Source organism: Mytilus californianus, unplaced genomic scaffold (genome assembly GCF_021869535.1).
Source record: "Mytilus californianus isolate M0D057914Y unplaced genomic scaffold, xbMytCali1.0.p SCAF_20, whole genome shotgun sequence".
Classification (NCBI taxonomy): Eukaryota; Metazoa; Mollusca; class Bivalvia; order Mytilida; family Mytilidae; genus Mytilus; species Mytilus californianus.
The window spans coordinates 6,207,190-6,220,182 of NW_026262669.1; the positions used below are offsets into that span (position 1 = coordinate 6,207,190).

General features: G+C 32.7%; 1 protein-coding gene across 1 annotated transcript; it reads right to left on the bottom strand.

The window, feature by feature from the left end:
* Positions 1-5,949: 5,949 nt before the first annotated feature.
* LOC127731817 (E3 ubiquitin-protein ligase TRIM71-like) lies at positions 5,950-12,692 on the bottom strand. The gene is made up of 4 exons (XM_052240657.1): positions 11,889-12,692; positions 11,383-11,439; positions 8,585-8,650; positions 5,950-5,974 (listed from the first exon to the last, which is right to left on the bottom strand). Exons 1-4 carry the CDS (start codon positions 12,653-12,655, stop codon positions 5,950-5,952), a joined length of 915 nt encoding a protein of 304 aa, XP_052096617.1. The 5' UTR covers positions 12,656-12,692.
* Positions 12,693-12,993: the final 301 nt, after the last annotated feature.

Genomic DNA, 12,993 nt, shown 5'->3' on the forward strand with positions numbered 1-12,993 from the left:
CAGGTAATAGTGTTCTCTAACAGGTCCGTGTTTATCGCATGTAAATACTGTGGAGTTCGTTTCACATAAGAAGTTAAATGAATTGGGTATTCGCCGACCCGTGCATAGAAATAATTGACTGATCGATCCATGACGGTTGTCACGATAACTGCGAGATGAGTCAAATAATCTTCATTGTATCGATCGATGATCAGTCATTGGTAATTCAAGTTCGCGTCACCGATTATTCACCGACTAGCAATGTTTACGTCAAACAGTAACACCTAAGGTTTCAAATATAGTATACATTATTTAGATAAAAAACAGAATCATTATTCTGATTAGTTACATTTTCAAACAGAGACCGAATAAATTTTCCTCGTTTGTAACAACCCAGTTAAGTTTGAAGTATAATTACATGTCCATTCACACATTTGAATGTATATCTGTTCAGTTTGTGATACAAATCTGTAAGCAGGTAAATAAATGTATCTCAAATATGACAAATGAACGTTTATTTCCGGGATAATTCCACAGACAAAAACACAAAAATGTGAAACATTACAGCTCACCATATGGTTTTGAGCAAAAACCTATACCTTATGAAAATATTCAGTGGAAATACAAGGATTATAATTTGGTACGACAGACGCAATCTTTGTTTATATCATACTCCTCGTGGGATTTCCATTTAAATACAAAATTGAAGAGCATTTTTAAGCAATCATTGCAAAAAAATTGAGACCTATACGGCCAAGGTCATCTATGCCTTGAAGTAAAAAGTCTTTTAGAGCTTTGAATACACCTTGTAAACAGTTAATTTATAAAATGACCGTATCAATAATATTTCAATTCACAACAAAAGTACTGTCTATTGGACTGGTGATACTTTAAGGAACGAAATATCCACCGCAGTCGCATAAGAAAAATGATTGTAAAAACACCAGGACACCTGCATATGACCATACGTGTTATGGATTACAATACCTATATAAATAACAAGATGTGGTATGATTACCAAAGAAACAACAATCCACTAGTGATCAAATGAAGAGGATGTTTAGTTACGTATTAAATGTTTGAAACAAAATTAATATTATTTATTCCAAAGGTAAATGATAACCTTTACGATTGTTTTTTATTCAGGAAAACCATACGTTTACATGGATCGTTTGTCTATTTATGAGCATTATATACGACATAACTATATTAACCATACGTTTACATGGATCGTTTGTCTATTGATGAGCATTATATACGACATAACTATATTAACTATAACTATAGTAAGGATGTTCTCTTCTATTTATCATCATTTGAATGGTTATTTATATATGTGAGGGCGAACTCACAGTAAGGCATTCAAATTTTCAAAAGAGGACCAAAGCTGAGATGCGGTAACGGTATGATTGTCTACAGGTTGACTCTGTATGGACACTAGGGCCTTGAATCTAGACCAAACCAGTAGTTTCATTCTTCAAAAACGTTGGTGTAGTGTTTACGTCGTACTAATACAATGTTGTTGGTTGCTTTGTTGACCAGCACGAACACAAAACGCTTTCCGAATAAGTGTGGTTATTTCAAATACAGATTTTTTATCTTATGGAAATAAAAATTGAAAACAATAATATCAATTAATTCAATCTGACAAAAGTGCATAAGCTGTATGTGTTAAGCATAAGAAAAGGTTGATCAGAACATATTCAAGTTATAATTTAGGATATATTTTAAAAATTAGTTACAAAAAACCAATTCATTATTTACGTGGACACATTTATCTGAAAGTTCACCTGTATTTGATTAGGCATTTGATAGAAACGTTTTGAAATAATCTTAAAAGTATGAAAAAAAATGTTCTAATAACAATACGATCTTAATATTACCTTCTCCTTTAAAAGTATTTTTTTTTAACAAAATACCGTATCAATCGAAATATGATATGAGGCATTCGTTCTGCCTGACATTTTACATTAACTATATCGAAAAGGGTTGTTACTTATGGCGTATGTATTATATTAATAATGACAATATCTCTATGCTTCTCTTTGCTTCTCATGTACGAATAGGTTGTATTTTTACTTCTATGTAATTGCGTCTTTATCTAATTTTAATAAAAAAAGCACATACAAAATGTACTGTATACTTATCTGTTTGGTACAAAACACTTACAATGGACAGAAAAATAAAAATTAAAATACTAGTTTAAATAAATATAAAAAACCAACACTTCATCAATTTAAAACAAATATGATCAATATATTGTTTCGAAGTGTTTATGGCTTTAAAGTTGAAACTGCGTTTTCGTAGACGTGATAGCTAATAAAGAGAAATAAATATATTCAGATTTTTGTTAAAGAAGACAATAACATATCGTTTATTTTCATTATTTATAATCCAACTTTGGGGGGAGTAAAGGTGCAATACCACCAAATCATAGTACGTCACATCCCTTGCATACGAAAAAGGGTCGAAATAAAATATTCCCTTGACTTTGACAGTTGTAGGAAATTATTCCTACATTTCATTGCAGTAAACAAAAACTGAGTCATCAACATATATCTTGGGTGTTTCAAAGCACCATCCTTTTTTTATTTGTTGTTTCTATAAACTATTTTGGAAACTTTAGGTAACATGGTTTCTTAAGCTTGTAAACAGGAAAGAAAAGGGTGGACATTTGGTTGGTTAACTTACAGTGATGGTTATTATCTTATATGCAATGAAATGTTATGTGAAATTCTGTCTGTAGTACTGGACAGGATACAACTTTACTCATGCTTAGTATTTCTTTATTTGGAACAAAGATAAATTCTGCACAATTTTTGGAAAAGGACAGGAGCTAGTCGGCGTACGTCAATGGAACAAATGATACCTGATATGCATGATCTCCAACAGGAGCTAGTCGGCGTGCGTCAATGGGACAAATGATACCTGATATGCATGATCTCCAACAGGAGCTAGTCGGCGTGGGTCAATGGAACAAATGATACCTGATATGCATGATCTCCAACAGGAGCTAGTCGGCGTGGGTCAATGGGACAAATGATACCTGATATGCATGATCTCCAACAGGAGCTAGTCGGCGTGCGTCAATGGGACAAATGATACCTGATATTCATGCATCACTCACAATGCCAGTCCATACTTAGTCAAAACGTCACTATCAGGAATACGACACAATCGGTAAATTTATAGATCAGACGACTGGTCTCATACACAAAGCTCTAAGATAACTGAAATATGTCGTTAGTGAGTTGAGAACAATTGAATAGATCAACCAATCCGTGATTGTAACTGTGAACCTCTGTAGTGTCGAATCAGTATGTCAGTGCTGAGAAATTGAAAATTGAAATCGGTTGTCATAGATTCTACATTTGTCAATTTTGAAAAAAAATCAAGATATAAAGCAGATCTGCTACTTTCGGTATATGAGGTGTAAGCACTCGCGGAAATGTGAGTTATTGCATTACAAAACATCGTCGATATTTCCGATTATGGAATCAAAGAACTTTTAAAGGTGTGTTTTATATCATTTTCTTTGAGATGATTTTGAAAATAAAGTTATGCCTAAGGTGCTTATAGTTGGATCAGACATACATAGCATGAGGTGCAAATCCTGCAATGTTCTCCTGTGTTATACAAAGACATGTGAGATTTAAGCAAATGACAGTAGTTATTTTATTTTCCAAAGTTTTGTGCTCGAGCATCCTTTGATATACAAACAAATAGAGGTAATATGATTGCCAATAAAAAAAAAAAATTTAAATGACGTAAATAAAAATTATAGGTCGCTGAACGGCCTTTAACAATGAGAAAACCTATTTCCCATAGCCAGTTATACAATGAATATTCAACGTGTAAAACCAGGTCTGTATGAGTGCAACACATCTCACATTTTTACTTTTTTCACATACTTGATTGCTTCATTAGATATGTGAGTTTTTTTATTCGCATAAAAAGCAAGGATTGTTTTGTTATTAAATAATACCAGCCGAGATATTAAAAACAAAAAGTTAGTTAAAACGCTTTTTGGCAATTAATTTTTTTTGCAAACAAATGCGCTAAAAATATTTAGAAACAAAAGCGGACAACTTAACTTTAAACTTATGATCCATCCCGAATAAAATAAAATAAAACAACGTTACCTAGTTCATTTATATGATTGTTAGGTTAAAAGCAACTATATGCACAGGATTCATTTGTTTTTTTCACAGTTTGATTTAGAAAGACACAGTTTGATATAAAAGAAAAAACATGGTTTTAAAATACAAATAATTACACCATAACTAACACAATTCTATATTAATATTCTTGTAATGGTTAGAAAATACATCAAATAACACTATTACAAACTTAATCCCAATTTCATATTGTATTTTTAAAAATTTTACTGTGACGGCACTTTTTGTGGCGTTGATACATTCGTGTGACATAGTTCATTTTTCGATTGTGCTGTATTTGTGTTCTGTCGTAAATTAATTTTAGGTGTTCGTTGTTTTTCTGTGGTTTAAATGTTGAAATGGACAATTATATCATTTATTTATGTATTTCTCTGTCCTAAATGTTCTTGCATTTATTTGTACTTTATTCCTGTCACGTAACCTTGTCATTTTAGCGAATTTTTTAACATTGCTATATAAGCGGGAGGTTTGGCTAGCCATGTAACCATGTTCAAGCCACCATTTTTTTCTTAAAATGTTCTGTTCCAAGTCAGGAATATGGCAATTGTTATCACATAGTCCGTTTTTATGTATGTTGGCGTTTGTTTTTATAGGAGTTCAATTTTTCTGTTGTTACGTTTTGTTTCCTCTTATAGTTGATGTGTTTCCCTCAGTTTTGATTTGTGACCCGGATTTGTGTTCGCTTAATCGATTTATGACTATTGAACAGAGGTATACTACTATTGCCTTTATTTACGTTAAACTTGGACTTCATTAGTGTAATTGTTTCCCTGGATTGTTCCTCTTTTGTAGAATTCATTATTGATACAGGTTAAGAGGGAACATTTGATATATATGTATGTATTATTGCAAATGTTAAGACGACACATGACAATTTTGAATATTGATAATGTTCCAAACAAGGCAACAATGCGTTTTGTTTAAAATTTCATATAAAGTATTTCTTAATGTATTGTAGACAGGTTGACGACATAATGAAAAACAACATAGGTCTGACAGTCAAATTGGAATGCGTACACCATGCTGTTGATATCGATTTATTCTGATGGGATCCTAGTTTTCTTTTTCATTACCAGTATACTAGATGTCAATTCTTCATTTTTTTAAAAGACATTTTAGACAAGATACAAGGGGCACTGGAAAATCCAACAAAATCAAACAACACCATTTCAAAAACATAAACGATAAAAGGACAAACAACAATAACAAAACTATAAAAAGAAAACTAAGACCTAGCATCCGTCGTGTTGGTCATGAAAACATCCATTGTAAGTCTTTTGTGGTAAAATAGGAAAGATTGTTGTTATGACAAGTGGAACATATTCAGAGTTATATGGAAAACAAATATTTCAAATATGTCAACCAAACTATGATCGCGTCCGTAACACCATTAAACATGTTTAAGGGATGCCACTAACATTAGTATTTGGATCAATGTCTTCTGTGTTATCAGTAACCCTCTATCATGAAAGTCATTATTTAGTTATTACATGTCTGGTTGAAATAAGATAATAGAGGAAATGGAATCTAACAAAACCTAGTCAAACACCTCAACATTGATTTGAATGACCGGAGCACATAAACAAATCTGAATCATGGTAATATATACCTTTATCATAGAGGTTGTGTATCAAAGATGTCTGTATTTAATGGTCATTGTTAAATATTTTGCCTATAGTTACGGCGTGTCTATTATCAGAACGAGCCTAGTGTTTAAATATATTTTCAAAACCATGTCTGTAGTAAATGACTGTTTTGACTATTTGTTACTTACAATACACGTAGATAATACTTACATATTAGATCTCTTTTCCTTTCTGAAAGACGAAACAGATCAATGGTGTCAGTTTCACATGTATAAGTGACAGATTCCCAAACAAATATACTGATAGATGTGTTGTCGTTTACTCAGATAGCATTTCCAAAGCAAAACAAATGGTTTCGAATAAAAAAAATGTGGTTGATTTACTTCATTATACCACCTATTGTTGAATTATATTGTGAGTTGACCATTCAAAACCGTTATGGACAAGGATAACATTATTATGATAACATTAACGGCATTACATTTTCAGACGTGTATTACGACAATTAATGGTGTTGATTGACTCAGCAATTATGAGTATCTTAAATTTAATACAAACGTAAAATGTCTAAATTGATAAGTATTCGCTGCATTGAGAGCTATGCATAATGCTTCTATTAAACATTTTGTTATCAATTATGAGGCTGTTTAGTGTTCTAAATATCTGAAACATAACCATCGAAAATGGGCATATGTCGTATAGTAGAACATACAGTTCATTGTTAAAATATGATTGATGTATGTACGATTTGCCGTTCATTATTGAGGATTGTGGTTAAGTTGTTCAATGTTGTTCTGGAATTATCAACAAAACAAAACTGCAATGTTTTACCAAGATATGAGTATTTTATTTTTATGACCTTAGTTATTTTGGAAAGTTTGGTATCCAAGTAACTAATATACATCCATTCATATCACTGATGGCACACGCGAATATTGGGATATATATATAAAATGATTAAAATTGTTCTTCTGATAAGGGATACACTGTAAAGTAATGCCTCCTGCTTGGGGCACACTCATTAAATATATCACACGTTGTCAGAGAGTAATACAGTTTGAATAACATCCATTGAAAATTGAACAACCTCCTGTAAAACTTAAATCGCAAGGCCTTTTGAATTCACTAGATAACAATACACGAGTTTAAGAAAATAGGGTTTTCTTTTTACCTGTAAAATACACATGTACTGAGGTAATTTAACCTTATTAAAATTCTTCTTTTATGCCATGTCTTTAATTTTGACAAAACTTAATTAATCAACCTAATTGTTACTGCAACTTTGGAACACCATTCCTTTTTTAAAAGACTATCAGGGATTGCTATGGAACTTCTATAATATTAAATTCTTTACAAAAACGTAGGTGTCATTTTTAAAATTTATAAAGTTACGTTATATACAATAACAAAAAAAGTCCACTGCGTTATTAACTAAACTCGACTGACACCATAAACTTATACCAGGCTTAAATTAGTGTTGAAAAGTTTCCAGTAATCATAAAATATATCTCAAACATTCTAAAAAGTTTGAATACCATTTAAGATATGTATTTGAATAATGGTTGAAAGTTCTAGTATTTTTGATGAACAATGTGCAATGTGAACATGACATTATGTATATACAAATTTATTTAACCGAAAACTTAATTTATTACATGATATTTTTTTAATCCTACCAGAAATAATTTTCTTTGGTCATCTTGTTTTATTTTTATTTCAAAGGTTATATTCATTGTATATATATATATAAATAATTACTCTAAATACCAGCACAATAATGTTGAATCTGCAAATTTGCGGAAGCAAATTTTTGTTCTTCCCTTGCCGGGATTCGAACTCATGCTATTGGGATATCGTGACAACACCACCTGCACTGTGTCCAGCGCTCTAGATCACAGGGCCACCTAGACTGAACTAAATATTCAGCTTTCGGTGGCCTAGTGTTACCTTTCCTCGTCAGTAGAATCTAGAGTTGTAACACAGTACATGATATATAAAGCACGGAGATGGAATTGATTGCAGATTAGCTAAAGTATCTGTCGTAGAGGATCGTAAGATGTAGTCACAGAAATAATTATTTGATCAGTACGTCTAAACAAGTGACAACTCTACGACAGATCCATCTATAAGATCACCAGTGAAGGTGATGCACGACTGAAAACACATATCATATTCATAATTACTCTAAATATCAGCACAACAATGTTAAATATGCAAATTTGCGGAAGCAAATTTTTGTTCTTCCCTCGCCGGGATCCGAACTCATGCTATTGGGATATTGTGACAACACCGCCTGCGCTGTGTCCAGCGTTCTAGACCACACATATATATATGTATAAGTGTTGATGAATATGGTGTTGATGATTATATTATGTTTATTGTGAAATTTTAGTTTCAATGCTATATTAAATACATTTTGGATTTCAAATTGTTGTTCAAATTTCTAGCCAAGGGGAATAGCTGTTTTTAAAAAAGTTCCTTAATTGATGAAATACAATAGATAGATACAGAAATAGGTTGGTTAAAACTTGGTAGAGTATGGTTCAGACTAGTCGATTATGGTTCAGACTTGATTGAGAATGGCTCAGACTTGATCGAGAATAGTTCAGACACATATAAAATGGTTCATTACTGGTAGAGACTGTTAAGTATGGTTCAGACTACGCTCGAGTAATATCAAGTAAATTTCACACCAAGTCAGTTTGGTCGGGTAAAAATCAGTACAGTCGAGTAAAGATAATGGCCATTTCAGATTTTTTCTGGTTTGTAGTGTATGTTGCATATATAATATAAATATACATATTTACGTCATGTCCATAAAAACAATATTAAGGAACTTACCCACACCATTCACATCTGTACAGGTATTTTCCTTCCTCTTTTGGTTTCGTATCCTGTTCGTAATCACTGTAATGAACATCACAATTGATTAAAATAAAATTAAACTCTTTTTAAGTTAACGATATAAACACAAGGTAGCAATGAATTAATGACATACTTATCTATATTCAAAATCCTTATAGAACTATTTCTGCCTTGCATATACTTTTCCCTCCTATTCCCCGTCCTTCTTACAGCAAAAAGCCGCATGAACTGATGAAGTCTTTAGCTTTAACAATATGCAGAACGGTTTAATTGAAGAAGCTATATATAAAGGCAATAGTAGTATACCGCTGTTCAATAGTCATAAATCGATTTAACTGAAACAAATCCGGGTCACAAACCAAAACTGAGGGAAACCATGAAAGGAAATAAAACGGAACAACAGAAACACTGAACTGTTACAAAAACAAACGCCAACACTTAAAAACGGACCCTGTGATAACAATTGCCATATTCTTGACTTGGTACAGGGCATTTTAAGAAAAAATGGTGGGTTGAACCTGGGTTTATGGCTAGCCAAACCTCCCGCTTATATAGCAATGTTAAAAATACCGCTAAAATGACAACATTACGTGACAGGAATAAAGTACAAATAAATGCAAGAACATTCAGGACAGAGAAATACATAAACAAACAATACAATAGCCCATCCCAACATGTAAACCACAGAATAACAACGAACACCTAAAATTAATTGACGACAGAACACAAATACAGCACAATAGAATAATGAACTGTTCGTAACACGAACGCATCAACGCCACAAAAAAAAAAAAACGACGTCATAGGTAAATTTCTAAAAATACAAAATGAAATTGGGATTAAGTTAGTAATGGTGTTATTTGATGTATTTTATAACCATTACAAGAATATTAATATAGAATTGTGTTATATACGATTATTCCAAATATTATCAAAATCAATGGTAGTGTTCTGTTATGTTCATTCAATGATAATATACAGACAAAACAATTTTACTAACTTCCTTCGCTATTCGTGAATGTTACTGCTAAAGTCGTTGACCCCGTTATCAACAGTCGATTGTGAATGTGACTACTGACGTCGTTGACCCCTTTATCAACAGTCGATTATGAATGTGAATGCTAAAGTCGTTGAACCCTTTATCAACAGTCGATTGTGAATGTGACTACTAAAGTCGTTGACCCCTTCATTAAAAGTCGATTGAGAATGTGACTGCTGAAGTCGTTGCCCCGTTATCAACAGTCGATTGTGAATGTGACTACTAAAGTCGTTGACCCATTAATCAACAGTTGATTGTGAATGTGAATGTAAAATCGTTGAACCCTTTTTAACCGTTGATTGTGAATGTGACTGCTAACGTCATTCATCCCTTCATCAACAGTCGATTTTGAATGCGGCTGCTGAAGTCGTTGACCGCTTTATCAACAGTCGATTGTGAATGTGACTGCTGAAGTCTTTGACCCCTTTTTCAACAGTCGATTGTGAATGTGAATGCTAAAGTCGTTGAACCCTTTATCAACAGTCGATTGTGAATGTGACTACTAAAGTCGTTGACCCCTTCATTAAAAGTCGATTGAGAATGTGACTGCTGAAGTCGTTGACCCCGTTATCAACAGTCGATTGTGAATGTGACTACTAAAGTCGTTGACCCATTAATCAACAGTTGATTGTGAATCTGAATGTAAAATCGTTGAACCTTTTTTAACCGTTGATTGTGAATGTCACTGCTTACGTCATTCCCCCCTTCATCAACAGTCGATTTTCAATGCGGCTGCTGAAGTCGTTGACCGCTTTATCAACAGTCGATTGTGAATGTGACTGCTGAAGTCTTTGACCGCTGTATCAACAGTCGATTGTGAACGTTACTGCTGGAATCGTTGAACCCTTCAGCAAACATTCGATTTAAAATAATCTTGTGAATCGAGGATATTTTAAAAAGAGATGGAAAATATCTAAGAGGACAATCAAACTCATACATCGAAGACATATGGGTAACACTATGGCAAATAATGAAAATTGACGAAAGGACAAACAACAGTTAACATAAAACTACATATACACAACTAAAAGAAGACTGCGCAACATGACCTGATAATGTCGTTTGAAAACAGTATGGTGTCCTTAGCTTATACTATGCACAATTTGCCTTACTAGTGCGGATAATTATGATGAATGCCTTTTACATTCAATATCATGGTTATATCGTAAATTTAAAGTATCAATAGGTTCCAAATCTTTAACTAGACAAGCAGAAACATTTTAACGAGTAGTATATTTACGAAAATTAAATACAACCTAATTTTAAAGCTATGGAAAATAAATTACGCTATACGTTTGCACATCATTATCAGTATTAATTACTTAAACGCAATCCTACTCGAATTAGTGCTTGCTAACGTATGCAACGCATTATAAATGAATTTGTAGAAGATGTAAATCAAAGTAAAACAAAATATTTAAAAAACAATGTGAGTTGGTGAAATATGTATCAAGATAATTAAGCAAATACGGCTTTAAACAACTGCTACTTAGGAACAATGTAATGAAGATAAGTACATACATGTAACTAGTAAATGTGTCAACATTAAAACGGTGCACTGGTTTACACAATATAAGAAACAAATTTACCCAGAACCATGGAGAGAGGGGCTTCATTTCGTAAAAAAAAATTAAGGTATACACGAAGATAATGTGTGATTCACTTAAACTTTTAACGAACAGTTTACATTATTGTATGCGTAAAATTAACACAATATACAAACATATTGCCCTACCTCTTTGGTTTAGGTAATTCTTTCTCTCTGTTTCCGATATGTTGTGTACGTACTCCACTGTCAAAATAAAAATGAAGTATTTACATATGATTCCTTAAATGCATAATATCAAAGCAAAACATTTTAAAAATGAGGAAAACAGACATTCTGTGCCAGTTTGAAAACAAGTATTCCTGAATAAATTCATAAGTTTACGTAGTGTCGAGTGCATTGTGAATACAATTTAAAATGTACATTGTCATAGACCACATGTCTATTCACTAGAGTCCATTGTTATTCCATTATAAACAATACATTGTTAATGACCACATCTTTTTATTGAATGAATTGTCTCCCCTGCATCTGTCATGAGATTTAATACAGAAATACATTGATATTCAAAAACAGAATTTTGATTATACAAAAATACATGTCACTTTCAAATAATATAGTTATATTAAAGCATGTATTCGGACTACAGAATGCAGTCTACAAAACAATACTCTCAGGTATTTCAGTGGATTTACCTTATTTTGAAGATGCCAAACAGTTGTTTGATGTCGTTATCTGTTACAGGCTTAGCAGTATACTGTATGTTCGGAAACTCGGATATAGGCTCTATCGTCAGCTTTGCAATGTCATTTGTAAGTTTCTGTAAAGACTGTAACAATTGTCCATCGTTTCGTGTCTTTTCGAGTTCATATATTTTATTGCTTATGTCACTTCCCGCCTTCAAATCCATTTTGCTATCTGCCATGATCTTTGTCAATTTGTCCTTTTCCGTCTTGGATTGATCCTTGACCGATGCGATCATCTCTGCGATGCATTTATCAACCATTGCCTTTATATTTGTACCTTCTTCTGTTATAGCTTTTACTACTACTTCTACGTTTACATCAAATGCCTTTAGACCTTCTTCTATCTTTTTCAAGTTTTGGGTTGTTTCGTGTACCTTTCTGTGGAGGTCTTTTTTAATCTTCACCTTCAACTTTGTTATGCTGTCCATAAGCTTAGAAAAGGCATGGCCTGTGTGACTTCCGGTCACGCAACTGCTACAAACTGCTACATTACAGGTATTACATAGAAAACATAAGTCTTCCTTGTGGTCCGGACATTTCGATTTACCTTCCGGAATGACGTCTAAGGACGACTGAAACTGGTGATTGATTGTGCCTTTCTGTCTTTTGTGAAATATTTTACAATTTTCACAAAAGTATTGTTCACATTCTAAGCAGTATTGCGATCCTGAAGCACTTATGCAAATCTCGCATGTTTTAGACGCCGCCTGAGCCATTTTATCGGAAAGCAAATACACTTATCACACAGGTAAGATATATAACCCGTGACATAACAATCTATATTTAGATATAATAAGATTATATCAATATGTGTCGTATATTTATTTGCAACGTTAAATACATTCAGGTTGAAAAGAATCTCCGTATAATAATAAAAGCAAAGAACAAGCTGTCTAAATTAAATGAGCAATAATAAGTGAAAAACAATGAAACCCTTACTACAGCAAAATCCATGGGGATTGCACATAAGACATGTAAATATGCAAAAATAAAAACATACAACTTATTATAGGTTTATAACATATATAGAATGATTAAAATTAATGCATGGGTA